Source organism: Passer domesticus, chromosome 23 (assembly GCF_036417665.1).
Source record: "Passer domesticus isolate bPasDom1 chromosome 23, bPasDom1.hap1, whole genome shotgun sequence".
Classification (NCBI taxonomy): domain Eukaryota; kingdom Metazoa; phylum Chordata; class Aves; order Passeriformes; family Passeridae; genus Passer; species Passer domesticus.
Window position 1 is genome coordinate 5,207,716 of NC_087496.1, and position 23,302 is coordinate 5,231,017.

Sequence of the window (23,302 nt, forward strand, 5' to 3'; positions counted from 1 at the left end):
AGAGATCCTTGTCTGGTACAAGAAATCCTTGTCTGCCACCAGAGATCCTGAGGAAGGGCCATGGGAAAGACTCTGCTTCTCCCAGTAACTCTGCACTATTGTCCCAGCCTGCAGCTTTCTGCTCCTCTTATCTGCTACGGTTTCACTGTTTAACAAGACAATGTCAGAACAAATTTAGCCCTGAAGGTAGGGATTTGTACTCACTTTGATCAGGTTGCTGTGACTTTACAAGCTTACCCATGTTCCCCAAACTAGAGTGGCTGTTTGTGTGACGGGGGCCTTATGTAATCCACCTCAACTTTGTGTTGCTAAATGCCAGGGCTTAAAGGTCAGGACAAGGCTTCTAGGCTGTCCAAAAGACCAGCGGATCGTTTGGAATAACAACTAAACCCTTATTTAGTGGTGATGTTCTCTTGTGAGCTCATACATTTGAAAGACAATACCCCTGAATTTGTTAAACCTGATGAGAGCCCCTGAATCACCCAACTCTCCGGCCTGCAGTTTCAAAAACCACCAGCTGTTAAGACATTCCTGCTAAAAACTACCAGAATTACCACAGCATTACTTTGACATGACTTCTGGGATTAAAACAAGGAGCACAAAACGATGCACAAACACTGGTTGGGGAAGGAAACAGCAAAGAGCAGGTATGCAGAAAACAAGCAGCAATTCTGAGACATCTTTCACATGAATCATTGAAAGAGCCGCGGTCGCGTCTCACATGGCTCTGGACCAGAGCAGGGCCTCACATCTGGCTCTGGACCAGAGCAGGGTCGTGCACATCTGGCTCTGGACCAGAGCAGGGTCTTGCACATCTGGCTCTGAGCACGGGCAGCAGGTAAGAAATAAAAAGGACCCTGTGAGATGCAACGTTGGCTTTTAGAGCCGGCGCAGCCTTTGGAACGCTCCGGTCCTCTGCCGACAGCCGAGAAGGACTAGAATTGTTCTTCACTGCCTACCGACGGGCATGCCAATCCCGTAGCCCTTGGTGTCCAGAAGGCCCCCGACCTGCGTGAGGTTGCAATTGCGCTGCCGATAATACTCGTTCATGGTGGACTCCAGCAGGAAGGCGTAGTTGGAGTTCAGCACGCGCGCGATCCCTTCCTCCGTGCTCTTCACGAAGACGCTGGGCTGCTTGGAGTACATGTAATTCCACATCCGCTGGTACGTCTGGTAGCGGGAGTTCTGTGGGGGGAAAAAAGGCAGACACAGCTCAGGGAGAAGATCTGGGGTAAATTAGGTCCTGTGCTAGGTTACAATATTAAGATATATTCTATTCCCATTGTCAAGAGCTGTTGAAACCAAGAGGGGCATTGTTTCTTCCTTATCTCCTGTTAATGGGCCCATCACTGCCTTGCCAATGACTCAGAGATAATTCCCTCCAGGAGCCATTTCTGTTTAATGGACCCACAGAATGGTAACAGCCTGCTGTGAGATGCTCCGCCCAGGGGGAGGAGCTAAGCATTCCTACCTGGATATAATCTGGGGTTTGGGACAGAGCAGAGAGTCTTTCCACTGGATTCCCAGAGGAATGGGTGTCTTTTCCACTGGATCTTCAGAGGAAGACTACACCCTTCTACAGGACCCCTGCTCCAACAGAACCACATCTGCCACTCCAGGAGGACTGCAGCCACAATTCCAATTGGACAGCTACCAACACCCTGACCAACAGGGTGTCAGGTTGTATTCTGATGTTGTCAGTGTTTTTTTTCTTTTGTATTGTTGCATCTATTTTGGTTTTATTTTTCCTTTTCCTAATAAATTGTATTTCTTACTTGGAGTCTCTCACTGGTTTTGCTTTCAAATCAGAACAGACCCCTAAAATTAAACCCCCATAACAGGCGCTGCTACGGAAAGGCCACAATGGAGAGAGAAATCAAATGTGGTTTCAGATTAAGGAAGGATTTTGGTGCCTCATCTTTGTTTATCTCAAAGAGACCCAAATGTGTTGGGAGTTCGTTGGAAAAGCTGGGCATGAAATGCCCCACCATACTGACAATCCCCCAAACACTGTCCCAACAGTACTTCAGTGTCAGAGACAGACTCCAGCACCCTGAGGAGGGCACTGAGGGCTGGGGAAAGCACAAAATCTCTCTGGAGATTGTTGCTCACAAATTTAATTTAAAAAATAATCCAGATTTGGTTCACCTCCCTGTGAGGCAAGTTAAAGTGCTTGCTGAAAAGAACTGGGGTTTTTGTCATTGATTACAATAAACCAAAGCTTAGCCAGCCTCAAATCCTCAGAGCTGGCTGCTGGCTGAACCACCTTGGTCCGATGAAAAGAAGGCTGAGAATGATGAATCTCTCTTGCCTGTGCTGAGCAGAGAGTGAAACCTGCTTGCACAAAGACTGAATATAAACACACCCTGCTCTACATGAGGATTTTCATACTGTCAAGGGCTCGTTTTCTGTGGCTGGTGAGCAATGCTGGAGAGCCTCAGGGAATCTGCTGCTGACCCAGTTCCTGTCCTCATCTGTCCGGCTCTGTCCTCTGGGTGCAGCCACTTGGGCAAGAGACAGATGAGCAGGGGGGGTTTGGTTCTGTTTCACTGCATTTTTAGACCTTAAACTGTGTGTCAGTTTCAGGGGAGGCACTGCCAGGACAAGGTGCCTCAGGAGGGGACAAACATTCCTTCATGCACCCAGGAAGGGAGGGGGGATGGAAGCAGTTATTCATCACTACTTTATCCTCCCCATCCTTGCACCAGAGGCAAATGGATCCCAACACAGTTTAAAGCACCACAAATGGGACAAAACCCTCTTTTCCTAATTTCCTCTCTGATTTCCTCACTGCCAGGCAGCGCAGAGACAGTCAGGGCTTTAAACTTGAAAGCTTTCCTCAAGTGAGCCACACATATACAACCACCTCCCTCACTTAGGCCCTGCTCAGCTCATTTTAGATGTAATGTTTGGCTTAAAAGCAGCTCTTTTCCATACCCCTGAAGAGCATAAAGTTGGGCTCAAAAGCTCAGGCTGACTCCGGAGATTTCCCAGCCTTCCAAATTCAGTTCAGACTCAGAGTGGGGGGAAAGAGTGAGAACAAGCTTTCTCTCCTTTTGGAATTTCAACAAGCAATAAATAAATAAATAATCCTCAAGCAGTTCTTTGTGCGTTCAGAGCGCTGCAGAAAATATTCACTCATTTATTTCCCTTCTGAGCAGAGCAGGGAAGATAAAAATTAAATTGGGCTAAATGGCCCACATAACTTTGCATACACTTGACTTATTTCAGTGCCACTGACCTCACACAGGCTCCAGCACTTTGACTTCTGCGAGCCTGCCCGGGCTGTGCAAATGTTTCTTTGCTTATCCTACCTGAAAGACTCTAAAATAAAAGCTAAAAGCATGGGGAGACCCATCAAAATTTGAATTCCTTGTTGAAATCCCTTTTTGTATCCTCCACCATGCCTCTCCCACCATTCATCCTGTGCAGGGATCTCTCCACATGTTTCCCTTCATGCCAGCAACTGGAGTGACACAGGGGCACAGCAGACTGAGGGGACACCCCAATCTGATCGAGGGGTGCCCTGTGCACCCCCTGCCCCCCAGGCAGCCAAAAAAATGGGGTTTACTTGGAAGAAGGTCATGCTGGAGCCGCCATGGATGGTGCCGTACTCGATGGTTGTCTGGTCAGCAAGGTCATCCACGGACTCGATGGGCACGTCCATCCTCTGCACGGTCAGGAATGCTGCCAGGTTGGCCGTGTAGGAGGAGATGATGATCAGGGTGAATGCCCACCTAGGGGGAGGGAAGAGAAGGTGTGGTTTCCCTCAGGAAATCTGCATGTCCATCACAGAATCACAGAATCACTGAGGCTGCAAACTCCCTCCAAAAACATCATTGTGTCACACGGACAGGTGAGTGCCACATCCTTGAACACCTCCACCTGGGCAGCCCCTCCCAAAGTCCCACAGCCCTTCCCATGAGGAAATCCCTCCTCCACACCCAGAGACCTCTGCCCAGAGACACCTTCCTGAAGGAAGGGCTGCCCCCCTTACCAGACTCCGCTGACGCAGCGCGTGGACAGAGCCTGGGGGGCAATGGTGGAGCCCTGCTGCATGAACCCCCCCACCGGGAACCACAGCGAGTTCCCCAGGGAGTACTGGTTCACCAGGAGGTTGCATCGGCCTTGGGAGCAGGGGTGGGGGCTGTACCACTCATACGGTGTCAGCCTGAAAGGACAAGAAAAGGAGAGCTCAGGGAATGCGCTGGGAAATGGGACACTTTAAAAAATAAAAACAAAAAAAGAGGGAAAAGCTGTGAAGCTCCAGCTCTCCTAGAGGCAGAGTTTTCTGAGGAGGAAATGCTTTGCTGTCAGTTGATGCCCAGGGCTCAGAGCTGTGTGAAACGTTTGCTCTAAGACTCAGGAGCCAGAGGCTTTCTTGTAAAGATTTGCAAAAACTTTGAGAGGCTCTGCTCTGGGCAGCTCTGCGTGCATCCTGCAGCCCTGAGTGCAGATCCACACCACAGCAGGAGCTCCAGATGTGCACGGACTTGATGGGAAGTAGAAATCAAACATCTTTGGCTGTGCTCCCTGCTGGAGCACGAGCACTGATGGGAAGTTCAAAAGTGAAGTGTTTGAGCCCTGACTGCATTAAACCATCAAGAAAAACTCTGTTGGTGCAAAGGGTTGTTCTGAGAAGGTCTGAGGTGAGCTGGAAGCTGAGTGATGGGTGTTTTAAAGCATCCCATCCTTCAGGGACAGGACAGAGGTGGGAATGGGAAATGTCTGAGCCTGTCACTGCTGTGACTGCAGCTCTCCCTCTCTTTTGCTGTTTCCAGTTGCCTGGTTGCTAAGAAAGTCTGCTAATTGATGTGCTGCACTGCATACTGCTCTAGCTAAGAAAGCTGGGGCCTGGGGGGGGGTCATTTTGGGGCTGTTGCCAGCACAGCTGCAGGGCTGTGCCAGCTCACATCTTATTTAGCCAGAATGAGGGGGTTCTTTTCATCCCTGCACCTCCTCTCCCTCTGTGGTGCCAGGGAGGAGGAGGAGGTTATTTCCTGCAGACCTTCCATGGTGGATCAAGCACTGGCAGCAAACCCCAGTGCTCTGGAGAGTCTGCCACTCTCAGGGTCAAGAGCTCCTTCCTGCTGAGCAAGGCAGGGAGCAGCAGCCAAGCTCCCTCTCCAGAGGGGAGCTGGGTAAAGGCACCTTTTTGGAGAATCATATTTAAAACATGAGGAAGGGGCTAAAGAGGCACCAGCTGTGCATAATTCAGTGGTTTCTCCAGACCTGCATTTCTGAGGCTGCAACAGCACTCGAAGAACCCATTAAAGCCCTGTCAGGGTTTTAATGGGTTCTCCCTCAGCCGTGCTGAGGGAGCCAGTGACAGCACAGCCCCAATTTGTGCAATTGGGCATTGAGGGGTCCCCAAAGAGCCGTGGAGCCCTGGTGCCAGGACACAGCTCCACTGTGCCTGTGGCAGCCCCTGCCCAGGGCTGTGGGCAGGCAGGGAGAGCAGCCCTGCAGCCCAGGGGCTGTGCTGAGGTGAGCACACAGCGAGGGGTTTTGAGGCTGACTGAGATTGGTCACGGGGGAAGGAGCTGAGAGCTACCACGCCAGGCTCTGAGCTCAAAGACAGTCATGAGATTCCCTGTCCTCCACAAACTGGGGAGCCAGGCAGCACTGGTGGAATTCCTGTCGACACCTCAGAATGGATTTGCAGGTTCCTAACATCCTCCACCCTCCCTGCTCGGGACAAAAACATCAGAGGCAGTGTTTTAACAACACCAAAACCTTCTCCAAAACCTTCTCCCACCCAGCTCTGGGCACCACCAGCCTGAACCAGGGCACGATGGCCATCCCAGCGCGGGGACACGGTGACAAACCTCAGTGCCCAGCTGGCACAGGGCTGGGACCTTTGCCAGCCCATCCCGGCGAGCTGGGGGGCAGAGGATGGATGTCCCCGTGTCCCCCTGGGAGTGCCCTCTCCCCGGGCCTGCAGTGACACTAGGTGGCACCGCGAGGAAGGGAAAGGCACCGCCACATTACCGAGCCACCAGGAAGAGGACACAGCTGACAGCCAGGTAGGCGAGCAGCATGAAGAGCCAGACGCCCGGAGAAAAGGGGTCCAGGAAGGAGAAGTAGCCGGGTCTGCGGCCCTGGGGAGGGAAAAAGCAAAGGAGGAGTTGGAGCTGGGTGGGTTTGGGGAGGTGGAAATAGTCCTGGAAGGGCACGAGGGAAATTACCTGCACTGGTGGCACTGCAGGAGGGAAATGGATAAATGGGGGAAAGGGGGTAAGGGGGAGAAATGGGAATAAAAAGGGGAATGGGGATAAACGGGGGAAGGGGAATAAATGGGAGAAGGGGGAGAAATAGGAGAAAGGAAATAAATGGGAAAATGGGGAGAAATGGAGCAAAGGGGATAAATGGGAGAAAGGGGAATAAATGGGAGAGGGGGGAGAAATGGGAGAAATGGGGCAAAGAGGATAAATGGAAGAAAGGGGATAAACGCTAGAAGGGGGATAAATGGGAAAAAGGGGAATAAATGGGAAAAAGGGGAATAAATGGGGAAAATTGGAATAATGGGAATAAAAAGAGGAATGGGGATAAATTGGAGAAGCGGGGGGGGAAATGGGAGAAAGGGGGATAAGTGGGACAAAGGGAAGAAATGGGAGAAAGGGGCAAAATGGGGCCAAGGGGATAAACAGGAGAAGGTGAATAAATGGGAGAAAGAAGAATAAAAAGGAGAAGGGAGATAAATGAGAGAAAGGGGAATAAATGGGAGAAATGGGAAAGAAACGGGAGAAGAGGAATAAATGGGAGAAATGGGGGAAAGGGGATTAATGGGAGAAGAGGGAAAAACAGTAGAAAGGGGATAAATGGGAGAAAGGGGAATAAAAAGGGGAAGGGGATAAAAGGGAGAAGAGGCATAAGTGGAAGAAAGGAAATAAATGGGAGAAAGGGATGAATGGAAGAAAGGGGATAAATGGGGCAAAAAAGGTAAATGGAAGAAGGGAAATAAATCAGAGAAAATGGAATAAAAATGGGAAGGGGGGTAAACGGGAGGAGGAAATAAATGGGAGGAAGGGGATAAATGGGAAAAAAGAGGGGGGAAAAAGGAGAAGGGGAATAAAGGAAAAAGGAGAGGGGGAATAAATGGGAGAAAGAGGAATAAACAGGAGAGGAGAAATAAACAGGAGAAGGGGGATAAACCAGGCTCTGGAACAGCCTTGCAGGGCAAACGAGTGACAGCAACCCCACAAATGACTGAGTCCTGCAGCATCTCCCCACTGGATTCATCCCCTAAATCTCTTTTTCTCCCCCTTTTTTGTTCCTCCAGGCAAAGAAAGAGGTGAATTGAGAGAAAAATGAGGCAATCACAGTGTTCTGTCCCTTTCTGGCAGGGTTTGCTGCACCCCCAGCCCTGAGGGGGGTCCCCCCATCCTTGTCCACCCCACACTTAACTGGGCAGAAAAAGCTCCACCAGAGCTCACAGGGAAATATATTTGTGAAGCAAAAGGGAAAAAGAAAAATGTTTTCAAAACTTCTCTCTGTGGCCTTGCAAAGTTTCTTTTACAAAAACCCCAATAAAATTATTACTTTTATCTCAGGGAACAGGATATTTTTATCTCCAGGATGCGTCAGAATTTCCTGTTTTTTTCCTCAGCAAACCACCTTTAGTTGAAAAAAATAAGGCTTCACTGCTAGAAAAAGCAGGCTGATCTTCTCCCAGAGCATTTTAAACTTTCACAAGGATGCTGCCACCACCAGAAAATTGTCAAATGTCACCAAATTTGTGCAAAAGCAGGAGAATAATTTTTTGGAGAAGTTTCTCAAAAGCCAAACACCTCCCATTTTAGGTGCATTTCTCCTGTCAGCACCAGCTCTGTGGATGCAGCTCCTCTGAAAGGCAAGAGCAGCTCAAGCACACCCAAGGCACAAGGGACATGATCCCACAGCTCACAGAAACCTGTATTTTCTGTCCCAAACCACAAATTCAGTCCTGGCATCCCTAAAACTGCTCCACATCTTTCCCAAGCACCTGTAACTGGGAAGCTTCCCACGAGGCAGAGCTTTGAAAAAAGGCTTTTTTTTTTTTCCCCAGACTTAGACCAGCATTTTAAATTCTACTTCCATCCAAACCTCGTTGTTTTACTACTAAATGTTATGCAAAACCTGAATTTCACAAGGTCTCAGCACTTCTCCTGGAGGCTTGAGCTGTTGCTAGAAAAGGCAACAGTTGTTTGCACAAAAATCTTCCTCTGCTAAAAATATCCAGGAGCCTGTGAAATCCTCAGCTCCAGTCACCATCTGGGAACCTGTAACGTGTCAGGAACCTTCCCCAGCAGACCCTGCATGCAGGAAAAACCCAGCACACCACAACAACCTGTGCCTGGATCCTTCAGGACGAGATTTTGGGATCTGCACGGTCCCTGCACGTGGTGGGGGGCTGGAACTAGAGGGTTTTTGAGGTCCCTTCCAAGCCAAACCAATCTGGGATGAGCATTTTTAGAGAATCTGGCTTGGTAAGGCTTTTAGCAAATGGGTGGGTTGAGGACCAGTGGTTCAGCACCCATTCTCAGATTAACTTTCAGTCAATTCCCAAGGAAAAGTTCAGGTTCTCAGATTAACTTTCAGTCAATTCCCAAGGAAAAGTTCAGGTTCTCAGATTAACTTTCAGTCAATTCCCATGGAAAAGTTCAGGTTCTCAGATTAACTTTCAGTCAATTCCCAAGGAAAAGTTCAGGTTCTCAGATTAATTTTCAGCAAATTCCCAAGGAAAAGTTCAGGTTCTCAGATTAACTTTCAGTCAATTCCCAGGGAAAAGTTCAGGTTCTCAGATTAACTTTCAGTCAATTCCCATGGAAAAGTTCAGGTTTTCAGATTAACTTTCAGTCAATTCCCAAGGAAAAGTTCAGGTTCTCAGATTAACTTTCAGTCAATTCCCATGGAAAAGTTCAGGTTTTCAGATTAACTTTCAGTCAATTCCCAAGGAAAAGTTCAGGTTCTCAGATTAACTTTCAGTCAATTCCCATGGAAAAGTTCAGGTTCTCAGATTAACTTTCAGTCAATTCCCAAGGAAAAGTTCAGGTTCTCAGATTAACTTTCAGTCAATTCCCAAGGAAAAGTTCAGGTTCTCCTGGGTTTAATTCCAGAGTCTCTCCTCAAGGCATTTTCTCTCTTCTGTTCCAGGTTATCTCCTATCAACAGGTGAGGTACAAACAGTGGAAGACACCACATTTTTTGTGTCCTTTCCCAACTTTTTGGTCAGCTCCTGCTGTGTTCTGGTTTTCAGAGCCACAGAATCTGCAGGAAGCTGCATCCCATCTCCAGGAGAAGCCTTTGCTCGCCCTGCTGGAGCTCCTCTCCCTAATCCAGAGAGGCCAGGGCATTTCCTGCAGGTGCCATGGGGTGTTCCCTCTGCCCTTCCCACTGATCCCATCCAGAGGATCCATGCCAAAGGCTGGCACTGCCAAAGGGTGGCACTGCCAAAGGGTGGCACTGCCAAAGGGTGGCACTGCCAGAGCTCTCCCCCTCCTGCCTCTCCTGGATGCCCCTCCAACCCTGGTTCCCCTCTTCCTCAGCAGCTCAAGCAGCTCAGTAACTCTTCATTCCTCCTCAAGGATGCAATGAGGGAAGCAGCGAGGTGTGAAGGGCAGGGGCTGCTGAGCCAGCTGCAGCTCCTGGAGCTCCTCATCCCAGGCAGGGCAGGGAATGATCCTGCCTGGCACCCCAGAGCTGGCAGGGAGCTCACAGGCCCTGGCAGAGCCTTGGCTCAGCCTCCCCCTGCGAGATGCTCCCGTGACAAAGTTCCTTTCTGCAATTAAGGCCTTGATGTCTTCTTTATATTTCTGGGGCAGTTTGTCAATAAATTACTCTCATTAAGGAAATTGCGTTGGAAGCTTTAAATCTCCAGCTTGGCAGTGAATCTCTCCTGTGACTTTACAGTTGTAGTAGTTCTGGTTCTTTTCAGCTCCAGTCATTTCCAGGCTGCTGGGACATATTCTTTTCATTCACAGTTGTGGGTAAGAATAAAGATATTCTGTTCCCACGGAGGGCACAAACTCTCTCTTATCTGTCTGTTTTGAAGATGGGAATGACAATATCTGGAGTCTGTCAGATATTTTTAGGCAGTCCCAATAGAGCTTTGTTAATTGGAAGAGCTATTTTTCCTGGAATAGATATGTTCAAAATGTCCAATAATTGATGAAGGCCTCCTGCAAATCCTCAGATGGATGTGGGAGAGATTAATTTACCCTCCTCCTAAATTGTTCTTGGAAATCTTAATTTTTTCCAGCCAGTGAGCAGCAGTTTGCTGGGCAGATACTGGTGACTGGAGAGCTTGGACAAGGGGGACATTTGGGAAGGAGAGGACAGCCCTGGATTTGTTGTTTTCAGCACTCCCTGCCCTGCACACGCAGAGTCTGGATGGACCCCATTCAGCCCCATCCATGCCATTTCTCACAAGAGTTTCCCCTCAAAAACGAGGGCGGAGAACTCTCTCCTGCCTCTGGAAGTCAGAGGGAAAGAAAACTCATCCTGGGGAGGCAGAAATGCTGATGTGTGCTTGGTCCAGCCACAGGGCACGGAACCAGGGCACATCCCAGGCAGCCACCCCTGCTCCAGGGGCACATCCAGATCCCTCCTCTTCCTCTGGGTCAGTAAAAGCCCTGCGCAGGCTGCTCTGAATCTCGAGCCTCATTTGGAGCCACCACATGGTTCACAATCACCAAATACATTCTTGGGGCCAGCAGTTGTCCCCACCCTGCTCTGGTGGGGAGGGATCCTTGCTGGCAGAGCTTCAGGAGGGGGCTCAGCTCCTCTCAGCCCCTCTCAAGCCTCCTCTGTCTGGAATGAAGGAGTTTTTCCATCCATCCTTCCCATCTTGCGTCCTCTGCAGCAATCAAGTTGAAACACTTTAAGGCTCAGCTCACTTGGCCTAAACTCAGCTCTAGCTGTGCACTCTCCCAGCCTCCATTTCCTCATTTTGAAGGCAAAAACTTTCAGGGCTGAGCAGCCAGAATTGTCTCCAATCCCTCATTCCCTGCCACAGAGGCAGATGTGAGCAAAGATGGGTAAGACACAAATCATCCTGATTTATCCCTCCATGCAGAAACGACCCTGGGCACCTGATTCCAGCCCCTGCCAAAGCCAGGGACTGCTCAGGGCTCCCCATCCACCTCCTGCCATCCCCACACCCCCCTGGCCGGGCAGGATGGGCACCTGATGAAACCAACCAAGCCTTTCCTCTCGGCAGCCTGCGAGTCAGGAAGCCTGTTAGAGCTCCAGTGTCAGAAATCCAGCCTTGATTGTATCACAAGCAGAGAAATTGAGAAAAATGACAGCCCTGGTTAAAGCTGCCATATTTGGTTATGTGTGATAAGAGGCACAGGCTCTGTGGTGGCTGGGTTGGCGGCGTGGGGAGGAGAAAGGGGTGAGAAATCACTTGCCACTGGAGCTACATGGAAATGAAAATAAAATGTCATCACACTTGAAGGAGCCCAGGGTGTGGAGAGAGCTCCTCAGCGAGGAAGAGGCTCATTTGTGGTTATTTATTAGGCTCCATCTCATCCGAGCCGTGATTAACACACGTCAGCTGCAATTTTTGACATTGCAGAGGTGGTTTTTGGGGTGGGGAGAAGAAGGCTGTGGGGCTGCTCAGCAAACCACATCCTTAAAGGAAAACCAGAAGTGGCTGGTTTAACAAATATTTACCAGTTTGAGAAGTTAAGATTGCCACACAGCTCTCAGGCACTCTCCTGAAGCCGAGCAGGGAAGGTCTGCAGGAAGAGGTGCCAAGGCTTGGAGAGGGAAGGGAGGGCTCTGAGCTTCCCTGCCCTGGGGAGAGCACGAGCCTGGCTGCCCCCAGTGGGGTGACCCCACCTGGGAGATGTCTTTGCAACCCTGCCTGGGTCCCTGGGCAGCTCAGATCCTTTGTGGAGTGGCTGGAGCCCTGCTGAGAGCAGGAGGAGAATTCCCAAACCCCTCTGGAGTCTGGGATTATGAATCCTGCTCAGTTTGGTGGATGCCTCACGGAGCAGGGCAGGGCTGTGCTCCTCTGGTGGCAGCAGATGCCCCCTGCCCTGAGGAACCTCCAGCCCAAGCAGAAGTGTCACAAATCCTGCAGAGCTCCCCGAGGCTGCAGCAAGTGCTTTTCCTCTGGAGGGAGGAGTGCTGCTCAGGGAATTGCTGGAGATTCTGCTGCAGGACACCCACAGAATGGTTTGGGTTGGAAGGGATCACAAAGATAATCTTGTTCCAACCTTTTTTTGATGGGCAGGGACAATTTTCACTCTCCCAGAGCTCCATCCAGCCTGGTTTTGGATGCTTCCAGGGATGGGGCAACCACGGCTTCTCTGGGAAATCTATTCCAGGGCCTCCCCACCCTCACAGGGAAGAATTCCTTCCTAATAACAGAGTATTTAATCATTAAATCTGATTTTAATCCTAGGAGACACTGTCAGGAAAAGGCCCTGGCTCCACAAGGCTGATGTGAAAACACAGCCATGGTGGGCAAGGGACAATTCCATTTGACTTCCAGGAGTTGTAAAAGTCAACCCTTTTAATTTTTTTTTTTTTTTTAATTTTTTTTCCTTTGCGATCAGTTAAATCATTGATCCTAAATTCTGCGCGTACCAGAGGAAGCAGAATTTTAACTAGATTTTAATTACTTGTTTGCTCTTGGCAGGAGCCACTCAGCACAGAGATAGAGGCGTGAATTTGTTTCTGTTCATCCCCAACGCTGCATCCTTAACAGCCTCCCGGGTGGAGAGGGGGCTGGGAGAGGCAGCTTGAATGGTTTTTTTTTTTTCCTTTTGGCTGCTATTGTTGGGCTGACAGAAACCAAGGCACTGTCACTCACACCACAAGTGCAGATTGGGGCTGCAAAAGGAGCTTGCCTGCTGGGACACCTGGAATTTGGGAGTGACTGGGGGAGACCTGGCCCTTCCTGAGCTTCAGGGAGAAGGTAAAACAATGGAGGAAGCAAATAAAAGAGGATTTGTGGGAGCTTAGGACAAGTTTAGCTAAGCAAACACACAACACCACATACATGCTTGCACACACAAATCCCTTGGGAATATTCCCACCTGTTTTGAAAGAGAAAAAAATGTTGCCCCCTTCCTGGAAGTGTCCAAGGCCAGGCTGGACAGGGATGGAACACCCTGGGACAGGGAAAGTGTCCTTGCCCATGGCAGGGGTGGCATGGGATGAGCTCTGAGCAAACCATGCCAGGATCCTGTGATGCTCTAAGTGTGCTGAGGGCACCCCTGAGATTAAGGAGCTTTTCTGGGGCTGCTGCTCTTTAGGGTGAACAAATGAGGAGGCAGAGCCCAGGGCTGTGAGCTCAGCCTGGCCCCTGCCTGCCCCAGGAGGGGGTTTGGAGAGCAGAGGCTGATCTGCCCCTAGAGCACCTCCAGGAGGTGGCAGCAAAGAAAGCAGCCCAGGATTCCTTCCTGATGGGATGCTCAGGTGGGAGAAGGCAGCAAGAGAGCAAAGCTGAGATCGAGAATGGCCCCAACACCAGCAAGGAGCACCCACAGGTATCCCAGCTCAGCCTCCCAGCCAGTTTTACCACTAAATCCAACTGGATGGTGACTCCAAGCCAAGTTTCTGCAATTCCAGCATGCTGCTGCACCCCTCCAGCCAAACCTGCCCTCAGCACACCTCACCCAGTGGCCTTAAAGCCACTTAAAGCCACTCTAAAACCATTCACCATGCCAAAAAATCCATCATGTGCCTTGGGAAGTGTGGGCAGAGAAGCCAAAGGGCTGAGGGTTGAATAGGAATGGAATTCACCAATCCTGACACGCAGCAGAGAGACAGAGAAAAGCAGGAAATAAAGGTCGAGCACATTTGCGTTTAAATAAGAAACCAAAATATTTTTATGAGTCGTTCATTATTCTCCTCTAACCAGGCAGGTTTGCATGCAAATAATGGAGGGGCATAAATGGCTCTAAAATCAGGCTCTTACCATGTGAACTCGGTAGAGAATGCTAATTCCCAGAGTCATGAAGGGCTTGGAGAAATCAATCACCTTCTCCCGCTCCGCCGTGATCGTCAGCCCCGCCACGGCCAGATCAGCTTTCTAGGGAGGAGGGAGAGGAAAAGGTCAGAATTCTGGGAAAGCAGAAAACCTGGGGCCACACAGGACCCTGCTCCTCTCTGGGACATCGCTGTGGGACAGCAGGAGCTCCCCACTCTGCCTGCCTGGGTTTCACACAAACTCACCCCAAAGTTTAGCCCACCCTGTGCTCTGGGCATTCTCCCCATTTTGCCTTCCCTTTCCCCATTTTTCCCTCCCTTTCCCCATTTTCCCCTCCCTTTCCCCATTTTTCCCTCCCTTTCCCCATTTTTCCCTCCCTTTCCCCATTTTCTTTCCCTTTCTCCATTTTCCCCTCCCTTTCTCCACTTTTCCCTCCCTTTCTTCATTTTTCCCTCCCTTTTCCCATTTTCCCTTCCTGTTCAGGCTGGAGCAGCTCCTTCCCCCAAGTGCTCACAGCCCAATTGCCATTTTTTTCATTTAATGCATTAAAACCTGGAACCATAAACCAATAAATATTATATTAATCTATAGAAAATACAACCTCCCCTCCTCCCTGCTGAGCTGTCCCTTCTGGTACAAGCAAGCACCACAGGTAGGGCACAAAGCAGCATCCTCACCCTTGAGCCATGGAGTTCACAAACCTGCCAAACCCAGACCTCCAGAACTAGAGATCAATCTCCAAATTAAAAAAACTAAAATAAAAATCAGAGGCCTGGAATTAAAGTTTGCAGATTGACCTGCAAAGAAAATGAGATTAAGGGGGAGAAAAAAATAAAAATAACTCCTTCTCATGTTAAAACCCTTGTAATATAGATAAGGGATTTGAATTTTAAATATTATTTTTATTACTTTAGCTCTTTTAATGTCTGTAATTGCTTTCTGTAAAAATGAAACCTCCACTCCCTTATCCATTTGTTTCTCTGCTTTGGAGGAAGATGATTATGCATGTGGAAAAAGAGATGATGGGGGAGAAAGAAAAGCTGTTTGCACTTTTTGCCCCTAAATTTGACAAGGTCTGTGCAGATGCCAAGGCACCACCAGGCCTGATGGAGGTCCTGGGGCTGCAGGAGGGAACTGCTGGAACCAGGAAAGGGAAAAGAAAGGGGAGGTGACCCACAAGCCCTGGAAGGGGTCATGGAGAAGGTGACACCTCCCAGGTCACACAGGGCTGCTTGGACATGCTCAGTGGAGGATTGTGGAATTGTTTCCAAGCAGCTCTTACAGATTCCTGAGAGGTTCAGGCTGCAATGAATTAGGAGCTGAGGAGAATTTCTGCATAGCCAGACATTTACCCACAGGCTTTTTAAAAGGCACCAATAATCCCAGCGTGGTGTGTGAGCAGCTGAGCCCTGTGCAAACAGCAGCAGATCACTAAAACGGGATCAGTTCATCTCTGGAACGTGTCATGTGGAGAATTTTATCTATGAGGAAAGCCTAAAGCTTCCTAAACCCCTCTTGTCTCTACTTAAAAGGGTTGTAGGTGCCATTGTCCCACTTCCTAAAGCCCTCTTGTCTCTACTTGAAAAGTTTGTAGGTGTCATTTTCCCATTTCCTAAACCTCTCTGTCTCTACTTGAAAAGTTTGTAGGTGTCATTTTCCCATTTCCTAAAGCCCTCTTGTCTCTACTTGAAAAGTTTGTAGGTGCCATTGGCCCGGGCAGAGCCCTCCCAGCAAAGCTCCTGCTGAAGACACAGCTCAGTCTGACAATGGAATTCTCCTCCAAATTAAACACAGTCCCACCAGCAAAGCCACAGACTAAAGCAGAAGGTTAAAATGCCATGGCAAAAGGGGTTCATGCCAAAGCTTGCAGGAAATTTTCATTCCTACCCAGCGGTAAATATAAAGGTGCTGTTGAAGGAGCAGCAGCATCCCCAGGTTTGCTCAACTTTGGGGCTCTCTGGGGAGAAGCAACACCTTGGTGTTGCTGAATCCTCAGCAGCATCCTGAACTGCTCTTCCCCACACAAAATCTACTGCAAATCCATCCCCTCCCTCTGCCCACAGAGCAGAGACGCAGCACAGCCTTCCCCTCACTCAGACTCTGCCCAGCTCCCTCCTCTCATCTCCAGGGGGTTCTGCCACTCCATCAGAGTTATTTCCTTCTGCTCATTCCCTGCTAACTTTTCAGGACTTCTGCCACATCAGAGGTGCGGAACTTTCTGCAGCAGAGCTCCAGCTCCTCATCATTCCCTCTCTCTTCTCTCTGCAGGCTCAGTCATGCAAGTTAAGAGCTGATCTCTGATAGCAGGAAACTTTGATCTGGGAATGGCATGCAAAGAATTCTCTGCCTGAATTTCATCCATTTCGTGCTTTCAACTCTGCTTCCTGACAAAACTTCTGGTGATTCACTGAGCTCCGTGGAGCTACAGAGGAGCTCTGCAAACCTGAGTTCTCTCTGGCCTCCCCACCTGAGCAGAGGCAGGTGTTGGGATTTTATGGGCCAAAGGAAGCCCTGGGGGAGGAGAAATGGATTTTGCTTTGTGCCCCTGCACTCTGTCCACATCTGGGCTCTGGGGAGAGGGAAAAACAGGAGGCAAAGGATGGAGGGAAGAGGGGTTGGTTTTCATCCTGCCAGCACAGTTGCAGCTATAAATGTTGGCATGAAATAGGCTTAGAAAAAGACCCAGAGCTTTTTGGGAGTGGAGACAGCCACTTCTCTTGAGAACACACCGCCCAAGCAAGGCCAGACCTCGCTAGGTGAGAGGAAACCCAGGTGGGCTGGCGTGCCAGACAAAAGCTGCCACCACCACCGCCCTACCTGGCATTCCCGTGGGCTCTGCCTGCAGCAGGGCTCTGGAAAGGACATTAAACACGGGGGCTGAGCCGGGCTCCCGAGGAGGAACAACAATTAAGCATCCTTCAGGAGCAAATTGCAGGGACTGCCAGTCCAGAGGCGGCATCCGCCCCCTCGCCGCGGGCTCTGACAGGGCTCAGCTCGGAGCTAATGGTGATGAATGGGCCCTGACGTCAGCCCCAGCCCGGAGAGATCCCAGAGAAGCCTCCCACGGCATGGGATGGCAGAAAGCAGCCGGGAGAAGAGCCCAGCTGAGGCCCCACAGAGACCCCAACCCTCCGCCAGGCTGAGGGGACACGGCGCAGGGAGCGAGGCTCGGGATGTGTCAAACACCTGGAGAACAAACCAGACAGCTCTGGGAGCACAGGGCTGGGGTCTTTTCCAGGAGAAGCAGTCCCTGGCTTGAGCAGCTCCTTGGATGCCACGTCCCCTGGGTGCTTGTGACAGCGGCATTGTCACCAGTGCTGCCCACTGAGCCCTGACAGCAGCAAACTCTTCTTCTGCACTGTCCCTGTGCTCAAAAAGCCTCCCAGAAAGCTGAAACAGCTGTTAAAGCTTCAGGACCCGGCACTGTAGAGCCAGCAGCACTGGGGGTGCCCCAGTGGAAGCCCATCCAGCTGGAGGTGACCCTGCTCTCTGCAGGAGGATCTCTGCTGTCCCATGCCACCCCCGATGCCTGTTCTTGCGTTCAAAGGCACGAGGGTCACTCCAAACAGGTGTCTGGGGACTTTTTAAGGACAAGTGTGAGTTCTGCCATATCAGAAGTGACAGCCTGGAAACGCTGCAGGCTGCAGCTCTGCCTGCAAGCCCCAGCCAGGGCGGGCTGAGCACTCAGTGCAGGTGTCAGCCCCGAGCCTGCCCTCGCCCATCTCTCCTCACCTGGCCGCTCTGTGGGAGCACAGAGCCTGTGCCAGGTGCTCACCCTGCCCGTGGCAAAGCCAGCTGAGGTGAAGCACCAGCATGGGGACCCAAAGCACGCAGGGACAGCAGTGACACCAGCCCAGCTCACGGCACCCTCCCCATCCTGGGCTGGATTTCCCAGCAGTGCTTTGCAGACCCCTCTGCCTGTCCCCTCACTACTAGCACAGCCACCCACAGCCCCCTCCTGGAGCCCCCTTGTCACAGCTGCCACCACCACAGCCTGCAAACATCTCCCCCTGCCTCCCTTCACCCACACACAGCTTTTCTCTGCACACACCAACACCCACTGCGAGGGGAGAGCAGGACTCTGCCAGCTCTGGAGAGCTTCTCCCTCCTTTCCCCTTCCTGCCATTCCCTTTGGAGCAGCTGAAGGGAAAGCAGTGCCTGGCCAGCAGCAAGGAAAACCAGCACCCCAAAGCTCTAAGGGCCTCCCTGTTCTTGGTGTTGCTGCTCCTGAGGCTGGACAGGATGGATAATTTCATGTCCCTCACTTTAAAAGGAGCTTTGGTCACCACTGATCCTGGCCAGAATCGAGCCAGGCATGGTGGGACAAGGCTAAGGCTGTGAAAATTCATCCCTTGGTTGAGTCAGCCAGGGAATTCATTTCAGCTTGAGGATGTGCTGGGGAGAGAGAGAAGGGGAAGAGCAGACACCATCAGGGACTCTGAGCCAGAGCTGCACTGCAGCAGCAAGGAGCAGGATGTAATTCTTCCAGCCCAAATGCCCTTTAAGTCTCCCATGCCAGAAAGGAGGAGATGAGAAGATTTGCTGTTCTCCCTTGTTTGTTTGTCTGTGCCAGAGCCGGGAAGGCTGACAGGGAGAGTGGCTTTAGTGCCCTGCTCACTCCAGGAATGAGCTGGGTGCTCAATCTCCCTGCCCTGCAAGCTCAGAGGGACAAATTAGCCCAGGCTTTCCTGCATTTGTGACATCTCTCACTGCAGGATGGGCTTGAGGGACTCCTCATCAGGAACTGGAGTGACAGGACAAGGGGGAGAGGCTTGGAACTGAAGGAGATATTGGGAAGGAATTCTTCCCTGTGAGGGGCTGGATGGAATTCCCAGAGAAGCCGAGGCTGCCCCATCCCTGGGGATGTCCAAGGCCAGGCTGGATGAGGCTTGGAGCAACCTGGGAGAGTGGAACGTGTAAAGGGGGTTGAAACTAAATCACCATTCTGTGATTCTGAGTCCTTCCAGATGACTTCTCCCAAGCCAAACCTCCATGAGCTGACCACAAACAGCACAGGATTCCCAAGCCATCCCAGTCCCCTCTTCCTCACCTGCCAACCTGTTTAGTGAGAAGGTCAATAAGATATGTACTGGTGAATTTGGGTCAACAACAGATTTGTGTTTGTCCAGCACGCTGCTCAATCATATCAGGGTGCACAATTAGCTGTAATGGAATTCCCAGAGCTTAAGAATAAATCAATAGCTGGTTAATTTAGAAGCAATAAAATGAAACATTTTCTCCCAAACAGCCTAGAGTTGCTCTGAGGAGATTCCGTGCCACAGAGGGATTACAGGGGAGGCTGGATAATTCTGTGACCTTTTGGTCCTGCACATTAAGTGAGTGAGAGTCAAACCTTATTTTCTGATGGCTGATCAGGATCAAGGCAAAATTATTTTCCTGCACTGATACTGTGCTAGACAGAGGCAGAGCTTTCATTTTTGGGAAGGGCTGGGCACTTTTGTGCCCCTTTTTGTCCCAAAGGGACAGAGTAAAAATAGAAATATATATATATATATATGATTTCTATAATATATAAATCCACTGAAAAAGGAATATGTGCACCCAACACAGGATCTGCTGGATCCCATGGGACAGGGGTGAACAAGGGGCTGGAATCAAGGATATACCCCCTTGGGGGATGACTGTCAAGGATGAACAGAAGCACCTTGGGCAGTGAAATGCCCTCAAAAAACAACATCCCAGGCAGCCCTGAATAAACACAGCAGCAAGCACACCCAGCTCTGCCCTGGCTGGCCTGAGCCCAGTGCCTGGAATTGATCAAAAACTTGCTGAAACCATTATAAAAACTCTCAGGGATATAGAGAGAACAAGAGACAAAGCTGTTTCTCTTCCCCAATTTGTGATCCAGCCTCACAGGCTCTGACAGCTCTGCCCTGCAGAAGCAAAAAAACTTCCTAAATAAGGCTGCAGGAAAAACAAACGGTTTCTGTGTGAAGATGAAGTTATAATACTCATCACAGGAGAAAAACAAACCTTCCAGAAGGTCCCATTTAATGAAGAGGCACTGCCAAGGTTAGCAGGCCAAAAAGTTTGATGGCTGTTCCTTTCCTTTGAGCTCTCAGCTCCTTCCCTCTTCCCTCCCCAAAGGAATGTTGCAGGAGTGTAATTGTGTGTGTGTACACACACAGAGACACAAAGATGGATAAAAACGATGCCAATAGCCTGGAGCATTTGCAAACAGCCTCACAGAAGCTCTTTGGAGAGAGCAGATGGAGGTGGGATCTCAGCTGGCGTTGAGAGCGACTGCTCAGGGAGGGCTGACCCCAGAGACAGGGAGAGCTCAGGGGAGTCTCCAGTCTGTTCAGTGCCCTGCCTGTGACCCCCAGAAAACCCAAAATCCCTCCCTCTTCCAGGCAAAGAGTTGTCCTCAAACACCCAGTGGAAACTCCTGAAGTGGGATGAGCACTGCCCTGCACCATGTGGGGAAGGAGCAGGAGGTGCCAGTGGGCATTTCTAGAGATCACAAACCCATTGAAGACCACAGAACCATGGAAAAGCCTCCAAAATCCTCAAACCCAACTTCCAACCAAATTCCACTGTGCCCAGTAAACCACAGAGTGAAGTGATGCTCATTTTCCAGGGAGGAAGGATCTGGCAGGAGCCTCAGATCCCTGCCTGGACCCCCAGGGGATGGGTTTGGACCCTTGCTCCTCTGCTCTGCAGAAGCCAAATGACTCAGGGTGTCCTCTCCCACAGTGGGGGGATTATCACCAGCCCACGTCACCATGGATTTGTCACCAGCTGGGAAAGTGGCACTGGGCTCTCAGGGCCACGTCAGGAATGACAAGGCAGGAATCAGTGAGGAAGTGTTGGCTTAAATAGCATCAATCCCACTTTAGCTGTGGCTAAGCCTATTTTCCCAAGGATCTCAGAGCAGTTTGTGAGCTGTGTTTAAGCTTCAGGAAGCCTGGGAAACACCACAGAGGAAAACAAAGAGCAGGGAGAGGGGTCCAGGCTGGCTGAGCCCAGGTGTACACAGAATTATTGTCAAACCCAGCAAAATAATTCAGTTTTCAGCTTTGCTGCTGGGCAGCAGCTCCACAGAGCAGAGCAGTAAAAAGGATCTCAAGCCATGCACTTCAAGGAAATAGGAAATGTGCTTCTCCAAAAGCAACACTGAGTTAAACAGCTCAATTGAATCTGCCAAAACTTTTCCAGGCAGAAATGGGATTCTTACTTTCTTCCACCCCAGTGTGGGTTTGTAAATTTTTCCAGCTTCTATCAAGCTCTGCATTTTCATGTTGCAAGTTTTCATTAATCTTTTCTCTAGGAAAATAATTTGTTCTGTAATGAGTTTTTACATGGGATCCCAGAGTCCAGACTTCCTTCCCAACAAAGTGAGCACCCCTGAGAGCATCCCACAGCCCTGCTCTTGCTCTGATTTCCTCCCACACTGCCACACCACCCCAGGAAACACATTTTCCATCAGAACACAGTGCAATCCTACTGCATTTGGGTTTCCCCCAGATGAAGGAACAAATGATGAATCTGACTCTACGTTCTCAGAAGGCTAATTTATAATTTTATGATACTATATTATATTAAGGAATGCCATACTAAACTATACTAAAGAATACAGAAAGGATACTTGCAGAAGGCTAAAAAGATAATAATGAAAACTTGTGACTTTCTCCAGAGTCCAAACACAGCTTGACCCTGATTGGCCAAAGAGTGAAAACAACTCACACCAGAAATCCAATCAAACAATCACCCATGGGTAAACAATCTCCAAACACATTCTACACGAGCAAAACACAGGAGAAGCAAATGAGATAATATTGTTTTCCTTTTCTCTGAGGCTTCTCACCTTCCCAGGAGAAAAACCCCGGGCAAAGGGCTTTTTCAGAAAATGTAAATGCCACACAAACCCTCTGCTCCAAGCCTCCCAAACGGACCAAAACCCCATCCATCCTCACCACCACGAAGCACGGCGGGGCTTTGCGGCGCCAAAGCCCAGCAGAGCCGAGTGTAAAAGAGCAGCTAATCCACTCACCCGAGCTATCAGCTCCCCGACCATGCCTGTCCAGGTGCCGTTGGCCTCGGGCACGCCGTAGACGCCGTCCCCCACCAGGTGGATTTTGTAGTTGAAGCGCAGGATCTCCGCCAGCTCCTTCAGCATGTCCACGCAGAAACCCTCGTAGCGGTCGTTGCCCTCCAGCTCCTGGTGGTTCCACTTCAGCATTAAGTAAGGGTTTTCCTGCAGTGAAACTGGGCAGCTGTCATTCCCATCTTAGCCGAGGTGTCCCGCCAGCACGGAGCAGGGAGGGCAGTGCCAGAGCTCGCACGGTGGGTGGGTTTGGGAGGGACCCTAAAAAAGTCTAGTTCTAACCACAAAAAGCACATCCCAGCACAATGGATCCCTCTCAAACTGGATGAGGAAAGCTTGGGAGCTCAGGTGGTGCTGAGCTCTCAGAGCTGTCTCCACACTGGTGCTCCCTGCTGTGTGGAGGTGCAGATTTATCCTGGTTTAGGACACAAAGCAGAGCTGAGGGATGATGATTTGGGGGCTGTGTCCAGCTGGGAAGTGCAAGAGCAGCCCAGTGAGTCATGGCAGGACATCCAGACTTCAATCTCTCCTGGCACAGAGCCACTTCTCCAGTCTGTCCCCTTTCCAACAAACTTTGTGAGGAGACAGGCAGGAGTTTGGGTGTCTTTAAAGAAGGAGCAAAAAAATCACTGGACAGGCAGCACCTGGAAGGGAACCTGTTCAATACAGACAGTGGTGCCTGTACATGCCAAGTTTTCATAAAAATCCTGCCTATCTTGGCTAATTTTTATAATTTTATGGGTAGAAGGGGCCACTGTCCCTTCCAACTCAGCAGCTGTACACCAGACAAGAGCTCCATTCCGAGCTGGATGCAAACTGGCAGCTTGTTCCCATCCCAGCCCCCTCTGAACCCATCAAATACGAACCCTCTGAACCCACCAAATGCCATTTCCATATGCAACATCGACCTGAGCTCAATTGCACAGCCAGGAATTGTCCCCCAGGCTGTAATTGGAGACTTGCAGTGTGAAATCAGCCCAGTGCAGGGCCGAGGGGCAGGAGCAGGGAGCAGGATTCCAGCTGACCCCCCCACAGAGGGCTGGGCTGGCCCGATGGGGACTGCAGGTGCCCCCCTCCCTTACCAGGATGGTGGTGACAATGAGCGTGGTGTTGAACAGGCTGTCGGATATGTTGGAGGAGAAGATCCTGTTGTCCATGCTGAGCCCTTCAGAGACGTGCCAGTGGCCAATCTGGAGAGATAAACAGCACAATAAGGGGATTTATAGGGCGAGGCACTGCCCATATGGCTCTGCTGAGTGACAGTCCTGGAGCTGGCCTGTTCAGGGATGCTCCATTACCTTCACAAC

At 50.4% G+C, this 23,302-nt stretch overlaps 1 protein-coding gene across 1 annotated transcript in view; it reads right to left on the reverse strand.

Annotated features, from left to right (window-relative positions):
* GRIK4 (glutamate ionotropic receptor kainate type subunit 4) overlaps positions 1-23,302 on the reverse strand; it is a 190,203-nt gene that overhangs the window by 5,599 nt on the left and 161,302 nt on the right. Inside the window, exons 11-17 of the mRNA XM_064397624.1 lie at positions 23,078-23,185; positions 21,942-22,145; positions 13,916-14,029; positions 5,992-6,101; positions 3,998-4,171; positions 3,572-3,737; positions 960-1,185 (exon numbers count right to left, since the gene is read on the reverse strand). Of these exons, the coding sequence (XP_064253694.1) occupies positions 960-1,185; positions 3,572-3,737; positions 3,998-4,171; positions 5,992-6,101; positions 13,916-14,029; positions 21,942-22,145; positions 23,078-23,185 (1,102 nt within the window). The remainder of the gene's footprint in view (positions 1-959; positions 1,186-3,571; positions 3,738-3,997; positions 4,172-5,991; positions 6,102-13,915; positions 14,030-21,941; positions 22,146-23,077; positions 23,186-23,302) is intronic.